This window comes from Paroedura picta, chromosome 5 (genome assembly GCF_049243985.1).
Source record: "Paroedura picta isolate Pp20150507F chromosome 5, Ppicta_v3.0, whole genome shotgun sequence".
Classification (NCBI taxonomy): Eukaryota; Metazoa; Chordata; class Lepidosauria; order Squamata; family Gekkonidae; genus Paroedura; species Paroedura picta.
In genome coordinates this window covers 118,659,913-118,687,885 of record NC_135373.1, presented here as the reverse complement: position 1 = coordinate 118,687,885, position 27,973 = coordinate 118,659,913, and the positions used below count along the sequence as shown (strand labels likewise).

The 27,973-nt window shown below is 48.5% G+C and overlaps 1 protein-coding gene across 2 annotated transcripts in view; it reads right to left on the bottom strand.

Annotated features, from left to right (window-relative positions):
- The window catches only part of PDE3A (phosphodiesterase 3A), a 273,848-nt gene that overhangs the window by 8,125 nt on the left and 237,750 nt on the right, over window positions 1–27,973 (bottom strand). For both annotated transcript variants that reach the window (XM_077340139.1, XM_077340140.1), the window contains exons 3-12: window positions 27,239–27,499; window positions 26,045–26,199; window positions 21,635–21,750; window positions 19,736–19,955; window positions 14,269–14,354; window positions 12,639–12,808; window positions 10,571–10,708; window positions 6,184–6,295; window positions 2,315–2,428; window positions 779–978 (exon numbers count right to left, since the gene is read on the bottom strand). In XM_077340139.1, coding sequence (XP_077196254.1) covers window positions 779–978; window positions 2,315–2,428; window positions 6,184–6,295; window positions 10,571–10,708; window positions 12,639–12,808; window positions 14,269–14,354; window positions 19,736–19,955; window positions 21,635–21,750; window positions 26,045–26,199; window positions 27,239–27,499 — 1,572 coding nt within the window. The remainder of the gene's footprint in view (window positions 1–778; window positions 979–2,314; window positions 2,429–6,183; window positions 6,296–10,570; window positions 10,709–12,638; window positions 12,809–14,268; window positions 14,355–19,735; window positions 19,956–21,634; window positions 21,751–26,044; window positions 26,200–27,238; window positions 27,500–27,973) is intronic.

Below are 27,973 nucleotides of genomic sequence, written 5' to 3'. Positions count from 1 at the left end.
CAGGAATGGTGGAAAGTAAACCTAACAAGCCAAATGGATTCCACTTGCTTGCATGCCAAAGGTCCTTGACGGCCTCTGTATTATTGCAATTCCAGGAAGCCAGATATGTGGGAGATCTGTTGAGCCTCAGGTGCAGGGATTCCCATCCAGGGGTCTGTGGACCTCCCAGGATCTATGGGAGTTCTGGAAGGGGTCCGCAACCTTTCCCCTCCTGCCTTAATGGACCTGGCCACTAGGCAGGGAACCAGCCACTTCTAACATGCTCCCTCCAGAGCATCAGTGAGTTCTCTCGTGGTTTCTGTGCCTGGGAGGGGGAGGAGCCTGCATGCCTAACCCTGCCTTAAACCGCCGCCTCTCTCTACCCCCCTCCCCTCAGTTCTCTTTCAGCCGGCCTGTTAACACTGGTGGCAATGTCACCTCTTTTCGTACCTCCGGCGACATGCCACTTCCAGGCCGTGGGCCGCTGACCTCACTTCCTGGTGTCCTCAGAGCCTGAACAATTATTTCAGGGACTCCTCCATGGTCAAAAGGTTTCAAAAGGCTGCTCTATTTATTTTTACATATTTATTTGCTCAGCTCGGTGGGGGCTTAGAACAGGGGTAGTCAACCTGTGGTGCTCCAGATGTCCATGGACTACAATTCCCAGGAGCCCCTGCCAGCATTTTCTGGCAGGGGCTCATGGGAATTGTAGTCCATGGACATCTGGAGGACCACAGGTTGACTACCCCTGGCTTAGAAGGTCTGGTTGGCGAGAACCGGGGAAGTTGGCGCTTCTTACCTGAGGAGCACTGGTCGCAACCAAGAAGGCGTTGGTTCTTCCTGGGTGGTCATAGTCGTGCATGGCAGCAGCGACATACAGGGCCATGAGTTCGAGGGAGGGGATATTGCCAGCCAAGCAGCCGTAGCTGTCGTCGGCTGGTGAATACGTTTTCGAAAGCACGTACCCCAAGTGACCGTGCGTGATCCCGCTGTCGGAATCTGGGCAACCAAACAAAACAGAGTGGGAGAATCAGGACATGAAAAGAGCACTCCTGGGTCACACCCATGGCTATACTGTGACCAAACACCATCCTGTCTCACACAGCGGCCAAACAGTTACTCTGGTGGTCCAGCCACAAGGCGCAGAGGCCAAAATGTCGCCCTGCTGTTGCCGCCTGGCTGTGGGATTCCGAGGTGGAGTGCCTCTGAAGGTGGAGGTTCTCTTTAGACCAGGGGTGGTCAAACTGCGGCCCTCCAGATGTCCATGGACTACAATTCCCATGAGCCCCTGCCAGCGTTTGCTGGTGGGGGCTCATGGAAATTGTAGTCCATGGACATCTGGAGGGCCACAGTTTGACTACCCCTGCTTTCGTCTGTGGCAATTAGCCATGATCGAGAAGGCCCTCTCTCCTGGGTTGCTTCCTGCATACCTCAGAAGGAGACTACCTACAAAGCAGACCCCTTTGAAGATGACAGTAGTGGTCAGCTTAGAAGGGACTTCTGCAATCCTAACTCCTGCCAGGGGGACATTTCTCCCTTAATATTCAACCTAAAAAGGCTGGTTCATAGAAAGTCCAAGGATGCCAGCTTCATGGCTGAGTGGTGGGTGGAGATGAGCATGCCCACAACCACGCTGAAGAAGAAGAAAGAGTTTTATACCCAACTTTTCACTACCCAAAGGAGTCCCAAAACACTTTACCAGTGCCTTCCCCTCTTCCCCCCACAACAGACCCCCTGTAGGTAGGCGAGGCTGAGAGAAACTGCTTTGCGAGAACAGCTCTAACAGGACTGCGACTAGCCCCAGGTCACCCAGCTGCCTGCTTGTGGACGAGTGGGGAATCAAACCCGGCTTGCCAGATTAGAGGCTCCTGCTCTTGATCACTACACCAAGCTGGATACAGAGAGCCTGTCATGGAAATCTAGCACGGAATCCTGAATAATCTGTTCCAGGCCCCCTCTGTCTTTTTACATTTTGCCACACCTGGCCTGTTAAAGACCTCTGGCGAGCTCGTGCTGCATTTTGTGTCTGTTCGATTGGCCCTCACAGAAGATATTTGCCCAGATCCTGCTTTTGCATTTGGCTGTGCTCCAAAGGTGTGCACAACCTTTCCCCTACTCTTTAGATGTTTGCTTGCGGAGTGCCTGAACGGGAGGGCCGAACCGGACGACATATGAAATCTTTTTTTTCCCCCTTCTCTGCAACTCTGTGCACACTCCCTTGAAGCTCCTGGTTTGCAGCCAAGGGCAAGCCCGTGGAGTTTCCCCTGGGTCAGTAAAGCCCTGATCAATTGACCCCAGGCCAATGAAGGGTTCAGAGGCACGCCAGCGCAAATACCTGAATCACTTGCCGATCCGTGGTCATTGATCACAGTTGGGAGTCCTGGAATAGGCTGGGTTGAAAGGTACCAAACGGCATGGAGGACGTCAGTGGCATGGATCCTGTTGTGATCTGAGAAGACAGAAGGCATCTGAAGAAGCGTGTGGGCACATGGAGGCTTATGCCTGGAATTACACTTTGTTGGTCTTAAAGGTGCCCCTGGACTCAGAAGGAGGTCAGTGCTGGAGGGTGCGAGACCGCCATCTGCTGGAAACGGTGGAGAATAACCTCTACGGTCTCTGAAGAGCTGAAGCCAACTGCTGAGATGTGGGACAGATCGAGCCTTTTATTACGATGAAATATAGGGAAGGGGAAATCCGATGCGTATTTTAGATGCATATTATTATTATTATTATTATTATTATTATTATTATTATTATTATTATTAGAATTTATTTCCCGCCACTCTTGGCGAAGCTGGCTTGTGGCGGGTTACAAGATAAAAATAGAAATACAAAGTCCACTAAAACCTCTGTTATAATGACAACAATTAACAGAAATAGAGAGTCCAACAACAAGCGCAAACCTACCCCTGCTGGGGACTAGGGGAGAACTGCTGGCCACCACTGTTAAAATGTGGTGGAATACCTTCCTTTGGGGGCCCATAGATCTTCTCTCTGCACCGGCCACAACCATAGACCTGGTGGAAGAGCTCCATCTTACAGGCCCTGCGAAATTTTTTTTTTGAGGGTATCAGCTGCCTGGTGTTCAAGGAAAGAGATGGCCATGTAGCCCAATGCTGATCCCTTGGAGGACTCGCACTGTTTTCTTCCTTGGGACGACTGTTGACGCATTTCTCTGTTTGCTTCCTATGGCTTTCAGCTCAGCTTTCCTTGTCCTTCCTCTACAGAGCTCAGGGTGACACCCTTGAGACTGACCGCCTTCTGAGAAAGTTAAAGTTAGAGGTTCATGACTGGTGTGAGTTCACCCCATTTGCCTCCATCCACCCTGGGGTCTGACGGAGGACAGTATGAGCTGCTCTCGGCGAAACTTGGCTTGCTAGCAGTGCTTATCTTCATGGCCTGTTTGTTTCCTCTCCTCCCCCAGTGGAAGCTAGATGCAGGATGGCTTGGCTCATCCAAGTGTTGGGGATCGTTTGATTAACCATTAGATTAACCATTCGTTAAGCCCGCAACCAGCTTTCCCAGCCTTTTGACTGTGGAGATACTGCTGAAATATTTCTCAGGCTCCGAGGCACCAGGAAGTGATGTCAGTTGGCCACGCCTTCCTGCCACACAGCCCCAGAAGTGAGGGGAGCCTTGGCTGGCAAAGGTTTAAATGGCGGGGTCTTTCCCACCCCCTCAGGTCCATTGTTGGCCACCTTGGGAGGGGGTAGGTCAACCTGCCCAAATAAGGATAAGAATTTTTTTTGAAAAATGTAAAACCTTTTTCTCTTCTCTTCACTCAGAACCAGAAATGGCAGGCCCAGGGTGGGGGATCGCTCTCCAGCCGCCATTTTGAAAACCCTGACGCCGCAATACCACGGAGGGCCTTTGAGGTACCATGCAGTACCAGAGTACTGTGGTTTGGAAACCCTGTATACAACAACTAGTTCTAGTTATGCTCTGGGTCTAGAAATTTGGCTAAGTTTCGTTGTGTGGGCATATGCGTCTTAAGGCCTAGCTTATCCCTGAATCCATTTCGGTAACTCCGATGTGTTATTAAAGCTCCCCTCATGAGTAAACCTAGATCTTTGTATTATTTCTTTGGGATCTTCTGTGGATCTGTGGAGCCCACAGCCAGGGCTCAAACACACGGCTAAATATAGGTCTCAGCATTTTGGCTACCTCGGCGGTTACTTCTTAAACCACCTATGTAAAAAAACAAACCCCGCCCATTAGAGGACGTGACCTCTTGTTCCATGAATAAGCTTTCCTCAGCCTAGTTGACAGAATTATTGATATTTTTTTAACCTTTAAAAAGGTTGGTGAGGTAAGACACCCAGTTGACCCTCCTTGCTGACTAAGATCTCCAGGACAGGCCTTGTTTCCAGATGTCCTAGAGATGGCAGATAAACTCTGAGAACAGAACCAGGTCTGCAGAGGACAATGTTGCTTCTATGGAGCTCACTTGGTCCAAGGGACCAAGCCCTATGAAGATAGGTTGAGGGACTTGGGAATGTTCAGCCTGGAGAAAAGGAGGTTGAGAGGGGACATGATAGCCCTCTTTAAGTATTTGAAAGGTTGTCACTTGGAGGAGGGCAGGATGCTGTTCCCATTGGCTGCAGGGGAAAGGACACGCAGTAATGGGTTTAAACTACAAGTACAACGATATAGGCTAGATATCAGGAAGAAAATTTCACAGTCAGAGTAGTTCAGCAGTGGAATAGGCTGCCTGAGGAGGTGGTGAGCTCCCCCTCACTGGCAGTCTTCAAGCAAAGGTTGGATACACACTTTTCTTGGGTGCTTTAGGATGCTTTGAGCTGATCCTGCGTTGAGCAGGGGGTCGGACTAGATGGCCTCTATGGCCCCTTCCAACTCTATGATTCTCTCTTCCTCAAGGGCTACCTGAGGCAGATTTAACGCGTCTCCCAACATCCAACTAGCTGTGGCTAGTCCATGACAAGACATTTATAGCATTCTGTCCATTATACACATTCCTTCTTCTCGTAGCATAGACCATGGAAAACAATTCCCATGAGCCCCTGACAGGGTTTGCTGGCAGGGGCAAATGAGAATTGTAGTCCATGAACATCTGGAGGACCACAGGTTGACTACCCCTGGGATAGACTGAAGATCACCTTCACTTGTGATAAACACATTTGGGTACTTTGGGCAGTCAGAAGTTCATTTCCGGCCTACAAACATTGTTTCTGCACTACCGTTTAGTCTTGATTTAGAATCTCTGTTTGCGGGCAAGGAAACGGGCTCGAATTGGTTGAAATACTCAGATGCCAACTCCCTAAGCCAGGAAATCTTAAAAGTGCGGCTTAACATGGAAGTGAAGGTGGTATTTGGGGATCCACCAGAATTACAGCTCATCTCCAGACTACAGAGATCAGTTCCCTTGGAGAAAATGATTGCTTTGGAGGGGGCACTCTATGGCAGTGGTCCCCAACCTTTTTTAGGCTGGGGACCGGCAGGGCAATTGCCCTGCCCGCGCATCGTGCATGCGCGCCCATGCCTGTGCACATGCGCCATGTGCGGCCGAAATAGCGCATGCGCAATGCGCGGGCGTGGCCCTGATTCCCTCACCCCCCCTCCTGCAGTAAGAAGTTTCCCGGGCCGCAAGCTTGCGGCCTGGGAAGTTTTTTACTTTGGGGGGGGGCAGGGAGAGGGAACCGCGGCCTGGCGTCATGGCCTTCGCGGCCCGGCACCAGGCCGCAGCCTGCAGGTTGGGGACCACTGCTCTATGGCATGGTACCCCCCTGTCCTCCCCAGGCTCCAACCCCAGATCTCCAGGATTTCCCCAGTCTGGAGCTGGCAACCCTAGAGCCCCATCTGATCCCTGTGGCCAGAGAGGACCTGGTGACCCTACAGTGGAAGGAAGCACACAACTCAGTCATTGAACCAGCTTGTTCCCGTCACAAACTAACTGGGTTTTTATTGTGACTTTTTAATATAGTGACTCACGGGAGGGGAAGTTGGTGGGAGGCCCAGCAGACTTCTCTTGGGTTAATAGTCTAAAATGTTTTGTTACATACCGTCTGGTTTATGTTGTATTTTCTGAGCTTTACTGCGTGTACGCTGCCTTTTACAGCTTTCTATGGTATTTTTACAGAGCACCTTATGGCCTTATAAATATTTCATGCTTCTCGGTTGCAAAGTAGCCTTGGGTGCTCTCTCTTGGAGGAAACGTTTTACGGGGCAATCGCCTGTAGTACTTACAAGGAATCTCTCGGTATCCACACTCCAGGGCATGGAAGTAGTTCATAAATTCTCTCACGGGAATTTTGAAGGTTTCAAACAGGCCCATGTCCTCAAAAAGCCTGTAGGATACCTGAACACACAAAGCAAAAAGAAACCATAATTCATAGAGTGCCGTCGCTCAAGAACCTGCATAGCTTTGGGTGCATTCTGGAACTCAAGAAATGTCGGATCCAACAATTCTCTAGTGGTACGAATTGAGAACTTTCGTCTTTAAGCTGGATTTGAGTGCAACAACGCCTTTGAGAACAACAAGAGATTCAGGGCGTAGGTTTTCAAGAGACAGTGGATGAGCGATAGGGTTGTGAGTGTCCTGCACAGTGCAGGAGGTTGGACTAGATGACCCAGGAGGTCCCTTCCAACTCTATAATTCTATGAAAATCTCCATGGAAATTTTGCGAGAGCTGGGGGAGGGGAATCTCACTTTTGTCAGGAACTTAGAATGAATGTCTTTTTATTCATTGACAAAATACTCGTCCTAAGAATGAGTCCCCAACCAGGTGCTATGGCACCCACAGACACCCTCTTTGGTGCCTATACCAAGTACATTTAGAAAGTGAAAAGGGACAGCTGAGTGTCTGCAATACACAGCTTCTCATTGGTCACTGGAGATTAGATTGGCTGAGTGCCATGTCGCCCCATCCCTGGCTCAATATCAGATCATTTCATATCATTTATTTATTTATACAGTCGTAGATCAGATTTAAAAAGCATGACAAGTAAAAATTAAAAGGGGCCTCTCCTCTGGTATTTTTCCATAGCTGGTATTTTTCCATAGGCCCTTTGGCCTTCATCTACCCCTCTCCTCACTCCTTCGGTTCTCTGCTAACCTAGCAATATTGTTTATGTTTTGTTATTTTATGCCTAGGTCTGTGCAGTGTCTGAAATAAGGCAAATCACCTCATTGCTATGAACACCCTGGTGTCAAACCTCTGGAAAACTTTCCCTTTGCTTTCTTGATAAAAAGGCCTTTTCCCTGGGAATGCATTTTGGCGCGCAAATTCCAGATCAAGTAGCACAAAGGCTATATGTATCCTGACTCTGCCCTTAAACTGTGTCTTCAGCAATAGTTCCCTGTCATGGCTGAGAGTCCATTTTTGCTCTCTAGAATCATAATACGGCAGCTGAAGGATTTTTCTCACAAACAGCCTGTGCCTGTCTTTTGTGGTTTCCTGTGCAAATTTAAAAACAACCACATTGCTTGGGTAGCAGCTGCCACGCCAGCAGAAGGATCTTCACAACGGGACAGAAGGTAAGCTCTGTATAGGCATGGAAATGTTTTTTTTTTTTAATGTTCATTTAAGAAGCATCCTTAATGCTTCTACCTGAAATGTTAAAGAGCTGCTGCTAGACTTAATGTCACTCTCTGGCAACGTTTCCTCACTTTTATTTTTCCCTAATGAGCGGAGCAGTTCACGTCCTGAGCATTGGATAACTGCTGCAATCTTAAACTTGGCAGTGGGCAGTACAGGACCCTGAGTGGCTCGAGACAGCTGCTGAACGGGGCTTCCTGTGTTAATTGACAGCTGCTCATGTGTGCAGCTTGGAGGAGTCACTGCTCCCTGACGCTTTTTGGCTAACTCCGCCTTCTGTGGCCACTGTGTCGTGAACCGTGTGAGAATTCCAAAAACGTCTGCAGGCTCAAAAGAGAGAGAGAGAGAGAGAGAGAGAGTGTGTTGGGGATAGTCTTAAAAAAATAAAAGTGTCAAGTTATGGGTGGCTTATGGCAACCCCACAGGGTTTTCCAGGGAAGAGATAATCAGAGCTGTTTGGCCATGGCCTGGCTCTGCGTAGATGCCCTGAACTTCGTGGATGGTCTCCCATCCAAATGCTGATCAGAGCCAGCCTTGCTCAGCTTCCAGCATCCGACAAGATCAGGCTAGCTTGGCCCATCCAGGTCAGGACGGCCTTGTTTTGAGGTCCTGCAATAAGTGAGGTACCTTACAGCAGTGGTCCCCAACCTTTTTATCACCTGACAGCTATCACCGGGGACTGGTCAATGCTTGACAATTTTACTGAGGCCCGCGGGGTGGAGGGTAGTCTTTCGCTGAGGGATGTCACCGCCTGAGCCCCTGCTCCACTTGCTTTCCCGCCGGCGCCCCTGACTTCCCACCGCCCACTGGGGGGCGCTGCCAGCAGCAGCTGCGCAGTGCCATGCTGAGGGGAAGCCCCAGCCATGGTGGCCGCTGGAGAGCAACAAAGGCGAGCCGGCAGCAGAGTGGCATGGCAGCCCCCGAGGCAGCAGCCAGAGAGGAGGACGAAGGGGAGCTGCAGCCCGGTACCAATTGATCTACGGACCGGTACCAGTCCCGGGACCGGGGGTTGAGGACCACTGCCTTACAGTACTCACAAAAATTCAACAATGATTCCGCAAGCTACCCACTCACCCCAGGGCAGGAAGGTGACCCTCTTCCCCTCCTCGCCAAATTGCTTAATCCCATTGAGCATAAGGGCGCAGAAGATAACAGCTCACGTATGAGCCAACCTTAGTCGTGAAACGCTTTCCAAGGCCTCATTTACAGCCACAGCCTCCTGGAGCCTCATCTCCACTGGTTTTCCTGGAACCTGGCCCTCCACTCAAGAGTCGGTCATTTTCAACTCTTTTAACAGAGCTAGTGGGGAGAAAGAGCTTTAATTTCCAACTACCCAATCCACTACTCTTTTCTATTTCAGCAGCCCCCAGTCCTGCCTCCTACTTCCTAAACAAAATTTGTTTTATCCCCGCAGGGGGCTTTCTTTATTAGGGGAACAGTAAGCGTAAATTAAGGTATTACCTAACGACACAGCTTGCCACAAAACAGCATGTCCATTGGAAAAGGTTTTGCCATTCTGTTCCGAACCTAGATTCCCCCCCCCCCTTTCCTCCCTCGTCGCCTGGATTATTCTCTCCTGAATTTTAATAGATGTTGCTGGATGGTACGGTGCTCGAGTGTTTCCCATTGTATCGGAGAAGGATGCTTTTAGCTTGTTTCTTTTAAGTACAACTCCTAAATCAATTTAGCGTCCCTTGCAAATCTAGGGAGATGGCTTTTCAAATGCTCTTAAAAGAGGCTCTCTGTTGGCGGGGGCTCCTGAAGCTAAATGCACCCTTCAGGGGAGCATGTTGGCTCCACTTTAGGTCGTTCTGTAAGTTTCGGGACGCGAAGCCCATAAAGTTAATTTATCTTAACTTTCCTCTCCCTGCGTGCCCCCTTCCATCCGAATGAAAAATACGAGACCGCTCTAGTTGCAGAAAACAAAGGAATAATTGTTAGATGCTCTCCGTTGTGCTCCAGGCGAAAGAGCTTTTGGGGATACGTTACGTAAATTTCACGTTGGAGGGCACGGCCGTCTGTTTGACAGATGCCCTGGTTACATAAGGCAGGGCTTGGTGCGGATGAGACTGCTGAAATGAAGGTTCGTCGTTTGGAACAATTCATTCTCTCTTTCCAGGAATGCAAAAGCTACCCTTTATCCCCCACTGGGGGTAACCATGACTGGCACCCTATCTGCAATAGTGGTTTAAAGCAGGGGTAGTCAACCTGTGGTCCTCCAGATGTCCATGGACTGCAATTCCCATGAGCCCCTGCCAGCAAATGCTGGCAGGGGCTCATGGGAATTGTAGTCCATGGACATCTGGAGGACCACAGGTTGATTAGCCCTGGTTTAAAGGACCACTCTTTAATACGGTAGGGTGAATGCTTAAAGCATGCACCTCCTAAAACATGGACTAACCCAAGGGGAAGGCCTACATCTACTGGTGGATGTCCTCTCCATCAATACACAGATACCAACTTTATCCTGTAGCACTACACATTCAAAACCTGCCATACGCTCTTGCTTACCTGACTGAGGATCCAACCACATTTCTAAAACATGGACCTCCTAAAACATGGACTATCCCAAGAGGAAGTCCTACATCTACTGGTGGATGTCCTCACCATCCATTCAAAACCTGCCATACGCTCTTGCTTACCTGACTGAGGATCCAACCACATTTCTAAAACATGGACCTCCTAAAACATGGACTATCCCAAGAGGAAGGCCTACATCTACTGGTGGATGTCCTCACCATCCATTCAAAACCTGCCATACGCTCTTGCTTACCTGACTGAGGATCCAACCACATTTCTAAAACATGGACCTCCTAAAACATGGACTATCCCAAGAGGAAGTCCTACATCTACTGGTGGATGTCCTCACCATCCATTCAAAACCTGCCATATGCTCTTGCTTACCTGACTGAGGATCCAACCACATTTCTAAAACATGGACCTCCTAAAACATGGACTATCCCAAGAGGAAGGCCTACATCTACTGGTGGATGTCCTCACCATCCATTCAAAACCTGCCATACGCTCTTGCTTACCTGACTGAGGATCCGGCCGCATTTCTTGCCTATCTTGTCTACCAAGTCAAAGATTGGAAAATTCCAATTGTTGAGCTGATCCATAAGCAGGTCCAGGTTGTCCATGACGAGAGGCTCGGGGGCCAGAATAGGCTTCTCCTGCATGAAGAACCAACAAGAGACATTCCCATTGGTCATTGGCATTTCTCCAGAAATTACATATTGGGCATGCCCTCTGATGGCCACCTGAGCTCCAAATGCCATTTCTATTTCCCTCACTATTTTGAAAAGATATCTCACAGGTGCATTGAGGTCTTTTTGAAACCTTCCACATTCCTGTGAGAGAATGAATGAACCATTACCATGCCCCGAAGTGTGGATATTAAGAAGATCTGGGGATGTCCCAGTATTGGGTGGGGTGGGGAAAGGGTTTCTAAGATTTTTGTATGTTTTCTCAAAGTGTTGACAATTAATTACATTGTCTGGCAGGCTAAATCCTGTGGCACCTTCAAGATTACCAAGATAGATATTGAAACATGAACACTCTGTCTGATGCTCTGTATTCTTGGTACTTGGAAGGCAACAGTGGAAGGGTTTCTGGAATCCCAGTCCCACTGGTGGACCTCCTGATAGCACCTGAGTTTTGGCCACTGTGCAACACAGTGTTATTCTGGATGGTCCATTGGCCTTGATCCAACATGGCTTCTCTTATGCTCTTATACATGGGACACTCAGTCTGATGTTCTGTATTCTTGGTACTTGGAAAGGGCTTCTGGAATCCCAGTCCCACTGGTGGACCTTCTGATGACACCTGGGTTTTGGCCACTTTTTGAACTGGATTATTGAACTGGATGGGCCACTGACCAGATCCAACATGGCTTCTCTCATATTTCTAAATATAAATGCCCAATGGAAATGGAAATGGGACACCCTTTTAAGGGCCACTGGACTTTAGCTTGGGTTACACAGCTCTCCCCCTTTGCAACAGAGGTACACGAACGGGCACTGCGGGCCATTCATCTCTGCAGGGATCACCAGGTAGTTGGAGGTAGTGGACCATAAGGCTCTTTGAGGAGTGTAGGCAGAGAGGTGATCCCTCAGGTACACTGAGCCTAGGCCACGTATGGCCTTAAAGGTGATAACCAGAACCTTAAGCCTGATCTGGAATTCGACCGGGAGCCAGCACGGCTGCTGGAAGACAGGCTGAATGTGGGACCTCTGTGGTCCTGCATCCTAAGAACATAAGACGAGCTCTGCTGGTTCAGAACAATGGTCCACCTAGGCAAGCATCTGAAGAACATAAGATGAGCCCTGCTGGATCAGAACAATGGTCCACCTAGCCAAGCATCTCAAGAACATAAGAAGAGCCCTGCTGGATCAGAACAATGGTCCATCTAGCCAAGCATCTCAAGAACATAAGAAGAGCCCTGCTGGATCAGACCAGTAGTCCATCTAGTCCAGTATCCTAAGAACATAAGATGAGCCCTGCTGGATCAGACCAATGGTCCATCTAGCCAAGCATCTCAAGAACATAAGAAGAGTCCTGCTGGAACAGACCAGTGGTCCATCTAGTCCAGTATCCTAAGAACATAAGATGAGCCCTGCTGGATCAGAACAATGGTCCATCTAGCCAAGCATCTCAAGAACATAAGAAGAGCCCTGCTGGATCAGACCAGTGGTCCATCTAGTCCAGTATCGTGTCTCACAGAATGGCCAATCAGTTCCTCTGGACATCCAGCAACAAGGCACAAAAGGCCAAAGCCTTCTGATGCTGCTTCCTAGCACTGAGGTTCAGAGGAATAGTACCTCTGAATCTGGAAGTTCCCCAGTCACCGTGTCCAGTAGCCACTGATAAACCTCTCCTCCATGGATCTAGCTAACCCCCTTTTCAAGCTGTTTATTCCAGTGGCCATCACTGCATCCTCTGCTAGCAAACTGCACATTTTAATCATGGTCACAAGGCATGCACTCTACCGCTGGACTGTTGGACAAAAGAAGAATTCTTCCCCCCATGTCCTCCTTTGTCCATTTCTCAAGTCCATCAACAACAGACCCAGCCACACTGAAGAGTGCACGGACCAACCACTACCTCGGGGGGCAACAAGGGATGTAACAGGATGGCGTCTGGGGAGTACGGCCGGCAGACGGGCCCCGTCCGGGCCTGCTCCTTGCAGCAATCGGCTTCGTCGTCACTTGGCACAATGTCGCTGCTGTGGCTGTTGTTTGTTTCATAGTCCGAGGTGGCTTGTGCCGGGTCATCTGAAACACAAGGCCAAGAGTTTGTGATAGGCCATTCAGTCTGGGCGACAAGAGCAGCTTAGAATCATAGAGTTGGAAGGGGCCAGACAGGCCATCTAGTCCAGGGGTAGTCAAACTGTGGCCCTCCAGATGTCCATGGACTACAATTCCCAGGAGCCCCTGCCAGCTTTCGCTGGCAGGGGCTCCTGGGAATTGTAGTCCATGGACATCTGGAGGGCCACAGTTTGACTACCCCTGATCTAGTCCAACCCCTTGTTCAACGCAGGATCAGCCTGAAGCATCCAGGATAAGGATCTGTCCATCCGCTGCTTAAAGACTGTCAGTGAAGGGGAGCTCACCACCTCCTGAGGCAGCCGTTTTAGACTCACAGAGTTGGAAGGGAGGGACGGACAAGATCCAATGGGATGAAATTAATTCGAAAGAAATTCCATCTAAAAATCTGGAAGAAGTTCCTGACAGAGCGGTTTCTCAGTCGAACAGGCTTCCTTGGAAGTTTTTAAACAGAGGCTGGAGAGCCATCTGACGGAGAGGCTGATTCTGTGAAGGCTCAAGGGGGTGGCAAGTTACAGTGGATGAGCGATAGGGATGTGAGTGTCCTGCATAGTGCAGGGGGTTGGACTAGATGACCCAGGAGATGCCTTCCAACTCTATAATTCTATGATCCCCCTGCTCAATGCAGAATCAGCTTGAAGCATCCATGACACAGCAGCCTGTTCCACTGTAAGTTCTGGGGTCATTCAGTTACTGCTTATGAGTAATGCTGATCTTGTTCCCTTGAGAACAGAAATAGCCTCAGGGTGATGTACGTTGGCTCCATTGCTACCACCTTCCTTTGGGCTGCCAGGCATTGCCCGTGGGAGGGTTGCGTGTGTGTGTTGGGGAAGTGACCCAGGAGAAAAAAATAAAAGAAAAACAAGTCCTTGGGTACTTACTGGAACTTCTGATCAAATGAGTTCCTGGGGATTCTTAGAAATCTGGAAGTGACAAGGGCAGAGCTGGCAACTGCCCGAATCCTTAGAGCAGGGATTAACAAACCGGGATTACGCAAGAGATCCCCAGGGATTACGTGGCCTTTTCCAGAGGTTCAGACCTCAGTGGAGCCTACTTCTGTCATTTCTCTACAGGCCTAATCTCTTTCTCCACAAGGGTAAGGGTCAAGGATCGATCGATTGATCGGCTGGCTCCCGCATCTCACTTCCCCGTCCATGTCACCACTTGCAGGAGTCAGCACAGACTTTTCTTGGTGGTCTCCCATCCCAATACTAACCAGGGCTGACTCTGCTTAGCTTCCGTGATCTGACAAGATCATTCTAGCCTAGGCTGTCCAAGGAAGGGCCAATTCTGTATACTCATCCTGCGGCCAAAGGACTTCTGAATGGGACGGAATGAAATCTAAGAGTGCTTCAAAGCAACGAAGCGGGACAGTTTCCCATTTTATAGCCAAAATGCTGCCATTTTACCTGTTCTGTTTAGGGGGTGCGTCGTTCCGTCTCTTCTTTCCAAAATCCCCTCGCCTTGCTCTGTTTGGTTATATGGCCTGCCACAGCTGCAACATTAATCAAACGACAAATCATGCAGATTAGAAGTAGAAGAAGAACAGCAGGTTTCTTTGTCCCCTGCTCTCCTCTATCCGAAGGATTCCCAAAGCGACTTACAAACACTGTTGCCCGCCTCTCCCTGCAACAGGCACCCGTGTGAGGTAGGTGGGACTGAGAGAGCTCTAAGAGAACTGCTGAGTGAGAACAAACTGCGACTAGCCCAAGGCCACCCAGCTGGCTGCAGGTGGAGAAGCGGGGAAGCCAACCCAGTTCTCCAGATTAGAGACTGCCACTCACAGCCACTACATCGCAATGGCTCTCTAGAGCACTACATGTCACTCGGGAAGGTACGCACTTCCCATGGTAGGTGGTTCCAGTTGTACAATGCTGAGGCGACTATTTATTCACCTTCGCCAAGGGCTGATTCACTTGAGTCACATGCATTTGAGGACCAGCCGCTGGATGTCGGAAGAAGCTTGGAGGAGGCGTTTGAGGTGATGGGAAGGCCCAACTGGGAAGATAACTCTAAGGCAGAGGTAGTCTGTGGTCCTCCAGATGTCCATGGACTACAATTCCCATGAGCCCCTGATAGCAATTGTCCATGGACATCTGGAGGACTACAGGTTGACTACCCATCGGTCCTCCAGATGTCCATGGACTACAATTCCCGTGAGCCCCTGCCAGCATTTGTCCATGGACATCTGGAGGACTACCGGTTGACTACCATTCGGTCCTCCAGATGTCCATGGACTACAATTCCCATGAGCCCCTGCCAGCATTTGTCCATGGATATCTGGAGGACCACAGGTTGACTACCCCTGCCATAGAGCCTTGTAAACAGATAACAGAAATACCTTTGAATGGGATGATGCTCTTCATAAAATGGGCTGAGAGGATGACATTTTGAGATCCTTCTTGTCAGTCTCATACAGTGGGAGGCCACTGGCAGGGGCTCGTGGGAATTGTACATCTGGAGGACCACAGGTTGACTACCCCTGCTCTAAGGGACCATTCGCATCTTCGTTTGACCGTGGTGGCAAATACGCAGGTAGAAGAAGAGGGGTCGGTTTTTGTACCTCACTTTTTGCCGCCCAAAGGAGTTTCAAAGCGGCTGACAATTTCCTTCTCTTCCTCTCTCTCATCCACATTTTCTAAAGAGTTGTGGTGGGACAGGAAGTTTGAGACTGGAGGGCAGGAAGAAGGGGTTTAACATGTCCCCCGGTGCTATTTTCCCAACCTGGAACACCCAGTCCCCAAGTGGGTGATTCCGGAGGAAAATAAAGATGACACATGAATGACCTAGATGACTTCTATGCATCTACGGAGGTGCTGCCAAAGTAGTGACTTGGCTGGCAGCCTCTGATAGTCTTATCCTCCCTGAATCTCTCAAATCCCCCTTTAAAACTGTTTATTCCTGTGATCATCGCTGCATCCTCTGGCAGCAAATTCCACCTTTTAATCCTGTTAAAGCAGCTTCCCAGAATCCCATGCACCTTCCACGGATGGTAGTCCCTGGGTGAAATTTTAAAACAGCAGCTATAACAAAACAAATTCAAAACCTGGATGCCATTACGCGGGCTGTGCATTAAGCAAGCGCCACCTCGAGCCGCTGAGCTCTCAAAGCAAAAACAAGCAGGCTCCAACCCCCCCCCCAAAAAAAAAACAAAAAACAAAACCCTTTTTGTTCTTTTGGGGTGGTTGCTGTGATTTCAGTTCCAAGAATTAACATTGCAGGAGGAAACAGAAAGTGAGTTCACCTGGGGAATTTTGGGGATTGTTAGGGATGGACGGTCCTGTTGCAAGTGAACCAAGCCAACTGTAATAAACACCATCATGATACCTCTGCTTTCCCTACACTGGGCAGAGACGGCATACAGGGCATGTGCTGGATTAATCAGGCACCAGGTAAAGATATTGTGCAGGGAAGTGTGCAACAGGGGCCCCCACTGCAGATTCTTCTTATTTAGCACATTTTAAAGAGGTCTTTTCGCCCAGCTGGGTCCCCAACATGGTGACACCCCCCCAACAAACTATTAAAATAAGATTGAAAAACATGTATAGGTACTTAAAAACAATTAAAACCAAACAAATAAACACATGAATGGGGGGAAGAGAACTGCATGGTGGGAAAGTGTTGTCTAGTCGTAAGGGAGTTAAGTCGACCATGTAGGGCAGGGTTGGCCAACTTGTGGTTCTCCAGATCTCCATGAACTACAATTCCCAGGAAACCCTGCCAGTGCTGGCAGGTGCTCATGGGAATTGCAGTCCATGGACATCTGGAGAGCCACAGGTTGGCCGACCCAGCTGTAAAGTTTTCCAGGAAAGAGACGTTCAGAGGTGGTTTGCCACTGTCTGCCTTCAGAATTCTACCCTGGTATTCCTTAGAGGTCTCCCACTCAAATACTAGCCAAGACTGACCTGGATTAGCCCTCTAGCCTGTGGTATCCAGGCTAGCCTGTGGTATCCAGGTCAGAGCCAATGAGAATTGATGTGGGACAAAGCGGAAAAGTCTTCGCTTGCTGGCAGAAGACTAGGATAGAAGGGGGCAGGCGGGTCTCTTGGGAAAGAATTTCATCATTTTGGTGCCCTGACCAAGAAGGTCCTTTCCTGGATGGCTACCAATCAAGCCTCAGATGGCAAGGGCACCTGAATCCAGGCTTCTGAAGACGTTAACAAAGAGCCGGTAGATTTGTATGACAGTAGGTGGCTACTAGCTCTCTGTGTCAAAGGTCCATAAGAAAAGTTTTCTACTAGAGCTCTAAATCTGCAGACGTTGACAGTACAAAGGCCAGACTAGCCAGTGGTTCTAGTTTGGGGAGGGGGCATCACCTAGATATGGAAATGGGGGTCACTGTGGTTGGGCAGGTAGTTGTCAATTCCCTGCGTTCTGCAGGGGGTTGGACTAGATGGCCCTGGAGGTCCCTTCCAGCAAGTTTCCACGATTCTACTATACAGTTAAGTCTAGTTTGTGCTACAAAGCTGATTAAAATTCATCCGCACATGTGTTTCGTGCATGGCACATATTTAACCTGGTAGTTAACCTCCAGCTTTTGCTACTCAATTATACGCGTTAAAAGAACACGCCATAAATCATCCCGGGAAATTGCATAAGTATCTGGATCTGAATTGACAGCATGTATTCATCGCCGTTGATTCCAGCCAAGTCATTTGGGAGAGATCGCTTCAAGATGTGAGCTGCTCAAGAGGACCGTGTAATTCCCCCCAAACAATTCCAAATGCCTGAAATATTGCTCTGTTATTCCACGGCAACGTCCTGCCGCCCACCTCCTTGTTTTTCCCGTTCCTGAAATATGCATAATTATATTATATTTGCAGAGAGGCGTCTTTCACAGAAAGCCTCTGCCCACATTTCAGTGGATCTGAAGTCGTTGCTACATTATGCTGGCAAGACCTGGAACAATCGCTGTATTCTCTAGGTATATTATTTATTTTATTTATATACAGCCTTGCGGCTCTGGGTAGCGTGCAACAAATATTTCACATATATAAAACATAAATGCTAAAAACTTTAAATCCATACAAGTCACGGCATTGAACATTGCAGCATCACAACATTTCAGCATAATTGGCAGCTTCCATTATACCCCCTCGGGGGACATTTTCCATGGGGGGTGTCCAGGGGAGGCCCATAAGATCACTGGCAGCATCCAAATGCTTGGCGGAAGAGCTCCATCTTGCAGGCCCTGACGGAACTTTCCCAGTTCCATCAGGGCCCTGATCTCCTCCAGGATCTCATTCCACCAAATGGGGGGCCAGGACAGAAAATGGTTGAGGCCAGATGTACTTCCTTGGGACCAGGAACTAATAGCTTGTTGGAAAGAGCAGAGCGGAAGGCTCTTTGGGGGACCCAAGCAGAAAGGCACACCTGTAGGTGCATGAAAGGGATATGGGGAATGGTAATTGAGTCCAAGGGACTGTGGAACTTTGACCAGGAGACCAATCAGTCCTACATCCATTCAGCATTATTCCTTGCACTGCCAGGGAGGACTTGATCACACTACAAGGCTTTCGTCAGCTTTGCAAACTGATTCTTTCCCCTGCCCCTTTTGGGACGGAAAGTTTGTAAAGCTTTTAAAGAAAACACAACAGTAAGTTTAGAAGTAATTCAACAGGCTGGTCTTCTTTAAAAAGCAACAACTGGGGAAGCATCTATTTTTATCAACGCATTGCTCAATCGACTTCTGACTTTTGTACTTTCAAGGAACTTTTTGCAAGGAACATCAGCTCATCTGCTGAATAACCTTTTGTACTGGAGAGGATTTTGGGACTTATTCCAGGCTGTTACAGACCCTGGCTAGGGCTCCATAGGTTATCAGGAGTTCCCAAAGAAACAATATGGGCGATCCAGGTTTGTTTACACAGAGATCTTCAATAATGCATCAAAAACTGAAGAAGATGCAGGCTAAGCTTTTATCAATGGGGCAAACTTAACCAGACCTCGAGACACAGACATGAGTAAAATTGCACACCTTAAAACCTAAATCAACCTTTCTCAGAACTGGCACGAACCCCACATCCTCCCTGGTCTGGAAACAAGAAACTTCCATTATTGGAAAAAGCACACCCCATTGCAGACCAGATAAAGGCCTGAACGTTCCGCAGCAGAAAACGCCAGATCAAAACTGATAGAACTAAAGCAGTTCCACGGGGCCTGCAAAAGGGAGCTCCTCCACCGGGCATTTGGTTGAGGTCGACCTGTCCATCGCTTCCAGTTGGCCCCCAAGTCCTCCCCTCCTACCATGACTGTGAACAAATCCACCCAACTCCTGGGTCTCAGTGCGAGTTGAGCTAAGGCTCTTGCAGTTTCACCTTCCTTTAGTGTTATTGTTGTTATTGTTATTATGTTAGAATCATAGAATCATAGAGTTGGAAGGGGCCATACAGGCCATCTAGTCCAACCCCCTGCTCAACGCAGGATCAGCCCAAAGCATCCTAAAGCATCCAAGAAAAGTGTGTATCCAACCTTTGCTTGAAGACTGCCAGTGAGGGGGAGCTCACCACCTCCTGAGGCAGCCTATTCCATTCAGGTAAGTTAATGTTATTCTTGTTGTTACCACCTTACTGTTACCTGAATGATGTTACCTGTTCTATTTTGTTGTTTCATGTAAATTGTCCTGAGCCTTCGGGGAGGGCGATATATAAACACAATATAAATAAAAAATTAAAATTAAAAAACCCCGACAATTTTCCACTTCGGGTTAAATTCTCCCACGGGGAACATGTTCCGATCCGGACCGAGATGCATCAAAATTCATACAACTGTGCTACAAAGAGGGAGGTTGTTAAGAAAAGTAGAGACAGAGCGAGGGAAAAGGTGCATGGTCCATAAGGGCAAGAAGATTCCATGAGTGCCAGAGTCGCATCTTACCTGCTGCATATGACAGGAGCAGCCGTGACAGCTTCCGACAGGCTAGGTGCGCTCTGAGTACCAGCTAAGGCCCTGTGGGACTTGTCGCCTTGCTGCGTGGCCGTGGCCGTGGCCTCCGGGAACTGTTCTTTTGAAGTCTTGCTGGTGGGACTGTTGGCTGGAGTCCCCCGGATGGGCGAATGGCTTGGGGAGGTCAGAGGTGAAATATTCGGGGGGATACCTGCCGGGGCAAAAACAAAAGGTTACACTCGTTTTTTTCGGAACCCAAGGGCCGACTACTGACAGTACGCATCCGCTTTATGCAGGCTGACCCTTCGCCGAGGAGATTGCATTTGGGTGTTTCTAGGCGCATGGGACCAGACTGGAACAGTGGTGCGGGAGGAAGGGGAGGCTTGCCAATTTACACTGAAACTGGGAAAGCGCACCATGCGTGCATGCACTAAGTGCTGTCAAGTCCCGTCCGACCGATGGCGACCTGATGAATCAATGGCTTCCAAAATGTCCTCTCGTTAAGCACCTTGCTCAGGTCTTGCCTTGGCTTCCTTGGTAGAGCCGCTGTGTGGGGAGAGCCATTTATGACCACAGTAAGAGGGTCACCAATGACCACAGTAAGAGGGTCAACCTCTCTCTCTCACCTGGATCCAACTGCAAGCCAGCCCCCATGGCTCATGGGAATTGTAGTCCATGAACATCTGGAGGACCACAGGTTGACTACCCCTGATCTACAGGTCTGAAGAAGCGGCAGGCGCATGAAAGCTTATGCCCAGAATTAAACTTTGCTGGTCATAAAAGTATCATGGAGTAAACCTTTGTTCTGTGCCTTCAGACCAACCTGAACATAGTAACTGAATGGCTCTGGTCGAGTCTGCATTGCTGATAATGTGGCGGAAAGGATGCTATAGCTCTCTTTAGCTATCACCAAGGAGCAATCAAGCAATGAGGTTAATGTTGTCGGTCTTCCACCCTTACCCATCCTAAATTATGGAGCCCTGATAGAAAACCCATTCAAGTGAATTGGAAGGGGCCATTCAGGCCATCTAGTCCCACCCCCTGCTCAATGCAGGATCAACCTTAAGAATCCAGGATAAGGATCTGCCCAGCCGCTGCTTGAAGACCACCAGTGTGGGGGAGCTCCCCACCTCCTTAGGCAGCTCATTCCACTGCTGAATTAGACTCATAGAATCCTAGAGTGGGAAGGGGCCATCCAGGCCATCTAGTCCCAACCCCCTGCTCAAGGCACGATGAGCCTCAAGCATCCAGGAGAAGGATCTGTCCAGCTTCTGCTTGAAGACCACCAGTGAGGGGGAGCTCACCAACTCCTTAGGCAGTCAGCTTGGTGTAGTGGTTAGGAGTGTGGACTTCTTGGTGTAGTGGTTAGGAGTGCGGGCTTCTAATCTGGCATGCCGGGTTCGATTCTGCACTGCCCCACATGCAACCAGCTGGGTGACCTTGGGCTCGCCACGGCACTGATAAAACTGTTCTGACCGGGCAGTGATATCAGCGCTCTCTCAGCCTCACCCACCTCACAGGGTGTCTGTTGTGGGGAGAGGAATGGGAAGGCGACTGTAAGCCGCTTTGAGCCTCCTTTGGGTAGGGAAAAGCGGCATATAAGAACCAACTCTTCTTCTTCTCAATCTAGCCAGTACCATTCTATATTATTTCGGTGGGTCCTATCCTTTGCTGCCAACAGGAACCATTCCCTGCCCTCCTCCAAGTGCAAGCTTTTGAAAGAGAGCCATCCTGTCCCCTCTCATCCCCTTGATGATCAAATATCAGTGCAGGCAGATATGCAATCAATTCTCCCTGTGGTGACATGAATCACCATGAGCTTTGAGACAAGCAGTAACTGATGCAGACTGAGCTGAAGAATGCCTATCGATAATCCAAAACGATTCCTACCTTGTCGACTTGTTCTTTTGGAATTCAGATGGTTGGCAGCAGACACGGCATAAGAGGCAGAGAAGGATCTGCTCTTGGTGATGGTCATCAGGAGGGAGTTGTTCCAAGGTTCAGAGCTGTGGACACAGAACAAAGATGCACCCAGTGGTGATTATACACCTGTTCTGCTCATCAGAGGCACTGGGATAAAGGCTAGTGAAAAAATGAAAGGGGTTGTGGCTCAGTGGTAGAGCATCTATTAGTCTGGAACTCCAGCTGCTTAATTGGCTCAGGTGGGTTGACAAGACATAGAGTTGCAGCTGGAGGCTGGACAGAGGAATGAGGAGCTCCTGCAACAACTTTGGACTCTAAGCCCTGGCTTGTCTGCAGCTCCATTCCCCTCAGCTAGATAGAGCTCTCTGCCTGCTGGATACCTGGCTGGGCTAAGCTCTCACCCAGCTGAGGCTAACAAGACCTGGGCTCACAACACTCTTAGATAATTGCCAATGGGGAAAATCTGTGTGCTCACATTAGGAGAGGAGAAGGAGCAAGGAGTGATGTCATGTTCTGGCGTCTTCCATCAATTAGGGCATCTGATTGGTCCTCATGGACTGCCTGACCACAGCAGGCCAAACAGTTACATTTAGGCTAGCTACAAAGCTTCAGAGGCTAGTTTGGGTTTCATCTCCCCCACACATGTGACACTGCTGTAGACAACTCTGTCTTTCTATTTGCAGGAAACTACAGATCACCTGAAGTAAGTGAAAAGATTCAGGTTATAAAGTTAGCATTTTTGTTCTGCTTTGTGTGGTTTGACTCATGAAACTCTGTCCTGTATTGTTTAAAACCATTTATTATTCCCCCATCTGTATAATGAACATAAATAATTTTTAGCAATGTATCTGAATGACATGGTGTAGTGGCTAAGAAAAGAGCTTGTAATTGGGAGAGCAGGGTTTGATTCCCCGCTCCTCCACATGCAGCCAGCGGGGTGATCTTGGGCTCTTCACAGCCCTGTTAGAAGCTGTTTTCACAGAGCTCTCAGAGCTGTCTCAGCCCCATCTCCGTTGCAGGGTGTCAGTTGTGGGGAGGAGAAGGGAAGACAATGGCAAGATGCTTTGAGACTCCTTTGGGCAGGCAAAAGTGGGAGTATAAAAACCACCTCTTCTTCTTGCACGCCCTGCCCTGTGAATCTGGTGTCCTGGGCGCTTTCCCAAGACACCCTCCTTTCTTCCTAACTATACAATTAATTATATGGTAGTAGATGGCCGACAGAAAGATAGATGGGGTATAACTATATAACACCAGTGGACTGTTCACTAAAACAATAGAGCTTCCAACAGTTTACAATAAACATTTGTGAGAATTGGACTTTTGTGTAAGATGTATGTGGAAACATCTTATGTGTCAGCCCCTGCTCGCTGGGTGCTTTCTCTCCCTTGCCACAGCCTCTCCCTCCTTCTTGGCTGCCAGACCAGGAGCAAGCCAGCCTCTTTCCTTGGGCAGTGGGCTGTTTCTGTTGCACGGAGCATCCTGACCAGGTAAGAGGAGCCTCCCAGGCAGGGACGGGGGCAAGATGAAGCTGGAGGCCCAGGAGGGAGTGCAGTGCTCAGCCAGCCTAGTTCTGGTGCATTCTCAAATCTCATGAGAGTTTCCCCCTCACTCTCACCCCCCCTGCACTTTGTAACAACTTCTGTTGCACAGCTTCACCACGTGGGCACCATAAGCTGTTTCCACATCAAATAGTGGGTAGTCTTGGCCTGGACTGAGATTCTTAGGCAAAAGATTTGCACAGCAAATACATCTTGCTACATCATCAATATATCCAATTTTCAACATGGCCACATCTGTGAATACTTAAATCTAGAGACTGGAGCCATGCAAAGGCTAATATCTTTCTCTACCCTAGGTTTGCAGAAAACTCTGAAATATAAAAACAACAAAACAAAAATATGGGGAAGGGGTAAACTGCCCAAATGATTAGAAATGCCTTTATCTTTAAGAAATGTGTGACCTCAATGGCTGTTGCTAGGCAAACCCAAAGGTATTGCTACTTTGCTGAGTTCAGTAAAAAGCAGGAGGAGGACAGGCCTGTCTTGGCCTTTGAAGGAAAACTCATTGTGGTCAGCCATGTAAAGAAAAGCAGGATACTTGTTACTACATGATTTGCAGGGATCGACCCATAGAATCATAGAGTTGGAAGGGACCTCCTGGGCCATTTAGTCCAACCCCCTGCACTATGCCGGACACTCACTACCCTACTGCTTATCCACTGTAACCTGCCACCCCCTTGAACCTTCACAGAATCAGCCTCTCTGTCAGATGGCTATCCAGCCTCTGCTTAAAAATCTCCAAAGATGGAGAACCCACCACCTCCTGAGGAAGCCTGTTCCACCCAGGCCTAGCTTCTTGCTACTGCTCAACAGCAGCCACATCACAAAAGCCAACGTTGTATAGTGGTTGGAGTTTAAGCCTAGGATCTGTGAGATCCAGATTTAAGTCCTCACTCTGCTATGGAAGTTCTCTGGACAATGCTGAGTTTGTGTGAAGATAAAACAGAGGAGAACAGATTGATATAAGCTGTGGAGGAGGAGGAGGAGGCAGGAAGGATACAGGGATTGCCAGGAGAAGGGAAAGAGGAAAAGTGAAGGAAAGAGGATATAGGGGTAAATGAGGTGCCCCTCATGAGTCCTGGCCCAGCACTGTGCAACTGAGCCATAGTTCCACTAGGTAGGGGGCTCCCTATGGGGAGGATAAAAAGCTGAAAACACGGAACTATATAAAAGGTAGGTTGGCTGGTGGGTAGGAAGAGAAGAAAGCAGGAAAATGGGAGAGACTATGGGAGCTTTCAGGGAAGGGGGAGAGACAATAGTTGGGAAGGGGAAAAAGAAGTCTGATTGGCCTTGACCAGGGCTGGGGCTTTCTCAGTTCTGGCCCCTGCCTTGGTGGAATGAGCTCCCTGAAAACATCAGGGTCCTAATGGAGCTAACAAAGATCCATAGGGCCTGCAAGATGGAGCTCTTCCACCAGGCTCATGGTTGAGGCCAGCTTGGACAAGTGAGCACATGAACAATCAAGAGCAATCCAAACAGCTCTCACGACCGGCATCAACGAGAAGAACTCTAATGAGGATCTCACCAACTCTTGGGTTGATTTAACTGTTAACCACTTTAAATTGTTGTAATGATTTTAATTGTTATTGAATATTAATGTTGTAAACCACTGTGAGATGGCAGGCTGATAGGGGTGGTCTACAAATCTGATGCCAAACATACAAATAAATAAAATGAGATCTCCCCACATCTCCTTGCGGGTCCCCCCTTTGTTCCAACATAATTGTGGGATGAATTAATAAAGGCAGTAAGTGGGATTTATTATTGGTTTTAAATAATTGGTAGGGATGCAAATTAGAAGTGGGTGTCAGAGGATGAAGATGAGATCTGTCCTTTTCATTAAGCATTAAAAGAATGTCAATAATTCCCAAACTGTAGACTAAAAATATTGTTTTAATCAGAGCTCACTCTTGTGAAACGGACATCCTTTGATGGATTCATCAATTAAAAGCAGGATGACTGACGAGTCTTTTAATTAGTTAACATTCTTCATTTTCATTGCTCAAGAGCACACGCTAGAGAATGCCAAATGACTTGGTGTTCTCTCTATTATTTTCTAATCACACACTCTTAGCATAAAGTTTTGGGTATTTTTATCCGCTTCCTGATGTCATTAGTCATAGGAGCCGCTGCCTCATGGTGATTTTATAGGAGAGGCAGGGTTAGAGCAAGACAATTCAGGAGTACGGAAGGAAATGACTTAGCATTAAAGTTTTTCTGGAGCAACGTCTGTCTTGCTTAGGCGCTGACCTAGGTCCTGAAGTACCAGATTCCAGTTTCCCTATGGTTTAGGCCCTTCTGCCTAACCTCTTCAACATCCATCGGACCAATTGTGACTCTGAACAAGATACCCTTGAGAATGTTATCTTAGTCTTTATATTTGTACCAAGCTAGCTTGCAGGTTCTCTAGTTTCCCATGGTAATCTGATAAAATTCATCTTTAAATTTTTCTTCATTTATACCCCACTTTTCTCTCCAAGGGGGACCCAAGGTGGATTACATCATTCTCCTTGCCTCCATTTTATCTCCAGAACAACCCCGTGAAGCAGGCTAGGCTGTAAATGTGTGATTGGCCTGAGGCCACTCAGCAAGCTCCCATGGCTCAGTGGAGATTCAAACCTTGGCCTCCCAGATTCTAGTCCGACACACTAACCACTATGCCACAAATACTGGGCTTGGCCAGAGGTTCTCTAACAGGGAAGGAAAGACTCTGAGGAACATAATCATTTTTTTCCCTTTTGTCAGCCTCTCTGGGGCCCTCCGGGGACCTCAGCAGGGTATAATATTTAAATAAATGTGACTTGAACGTGGCACTCACCCAGATGGTGACGTATCCTGAGGTTTGATGCTAGCACTGCGGTCCCTTCTCACTGGAGCAGGCTCCAAGGTTGGCAAGCCGGTGGCTGAGGTGGTGGTTGTCCACGTGGACGATACTCGTCGTAGAAGACCTGGCGTCAGACTTTTCCGGAAACGCTAGGGACAAGGGAGTACAGCTTTTCCATTCGATCAGCTTTCCTTACTGGAGGTCAGTCTTGGCTGATGTAATGACCATGAAGCAATTATTTATTTGACATGTATTTGCTTCTAGACCACCCCTCCCTGCAAGCAGGATTGGGGGGGTTCACAAGGTATTTCCTTGCCTAACATCAGAAGACCACAATTTAAACCATAACGAAACCATATAATGAATTACAATAAGGGTTTGCACAGAGATATGAACACCTAAAGAAATACCTGCGATTGTTTCTGTCAGTACGGCTTTCCTCAATTGATAATTTGTATAAAAAAGTTTTCCAGACACCAAGAGGAGCTTTCCAAATTACACAAAAAGTTCATTCGCAGCTTAGTCTACATTCATCCCTTAGGCTTCTGTGACTATCAAGCTGATGGTTTTATAAGAATTATCAATTGAGACAAGACATATTGACAGAAACAATCATCTACCAGTCTACCTTGTTACAGCATTGGAGCCACAAGGCAGCAACAAGTTATTTCAGGGAAAGCAGACAGCTGCACGCTTACTCATGCCAAGTTAGGGCTTCCCCTTTAAGGCAAGCTTGAAGCCTGGGAACAAGGAACTGAAGCCTTGGCTAATCAGGGCTTCTCTACCACAGAGGTTCAGCAGTAAGTTCGGAACCAGCAGAGCTCTACATGGTTTCTCATGCCGATTTTTTCAAATATGGAGGGTTATGTCAAATCTAGGATATTGTAGGGAAAAGGTAGGGTCACTGCAGATCAATCCTGCATGTAGCAGAGGGAAAATTTAAATTGCCCCAAATGAAATTGGAAATCACATTCAGTGTAGTCAGCAGGGATTGGAATAAAAGCTTTGTGCAAATTCAGCCACTGTAAAAACACGGGGATGCTTTGGTGGGAGGAATGATCCAAAGAAAACAGATGCAGTTCCACAAAGCATTCAAGACAGTCCCGGGACTTGCCTGATTTGAACCCAAATGAAAGAAAACCTCAGTTTCTGCCAGCAAGACAAGGAGAACTAAAAACAGACCTCTACCTTGGGAACAGCCAGCTTTTCTCCTTTCTCTGAGCTCTCCTCCGAGTCGGAGCAGGTGTAGTTCTCGTTGAAGGAGGCCAAAGGGTTGACCCGGGGCTTGTGAACTGCTTGGAAGGTGAGCTGGGTGTTCAGCAGGTTGCTGACGGCTCGCAGGGAGGTGCACACGTTGGGCGGGAGGGACGGATCGGCCAGGAGGTCCGTAATGAGTCCGTGGGCTTCTCCCATGACAGCTATGTCCACAGTAATGCTGGTACCTGAAGACTGGAGGAAGAGAAACCAGGTGAGCGGAGGTTTGCTGGGTGAGCTGGCATTAGGACAGCTAAGATTTGAGTCTAGTAGCATTTTCAGGGATAAGTTGCCAAGCAATAAGCTTCTGAGAGACAAAAGTCATCAGATAGAAGTAGCGATGAAGAGCTTGGTGTCATGTTTAAGAGTGGTGGCTTCTACTCTAGCGAGCCGGGTCTGATTCCTTCCTCCTGCACATGCAGCCAGCTGGGTGACTTTGGGCTCATCACAGTCCTGATAGCGCTGTTCTCACAGAACAGTTCTGTCAGAGCTCCCTTAGCCCCACCTACCTCACAGGGTGCCTGTTGTGGGGAGAGGAAGGGAAGGCGATTGTAAGCCGCCTTTGAGGCTCCTTCCGGCAGCAAACAGCTGGGTATAAAACCCAACTATTCTTTTTCTTCTTCAAGCTGGCTCACTGCCTTGTATTGTGTCGATATTCTCTCTCCTATG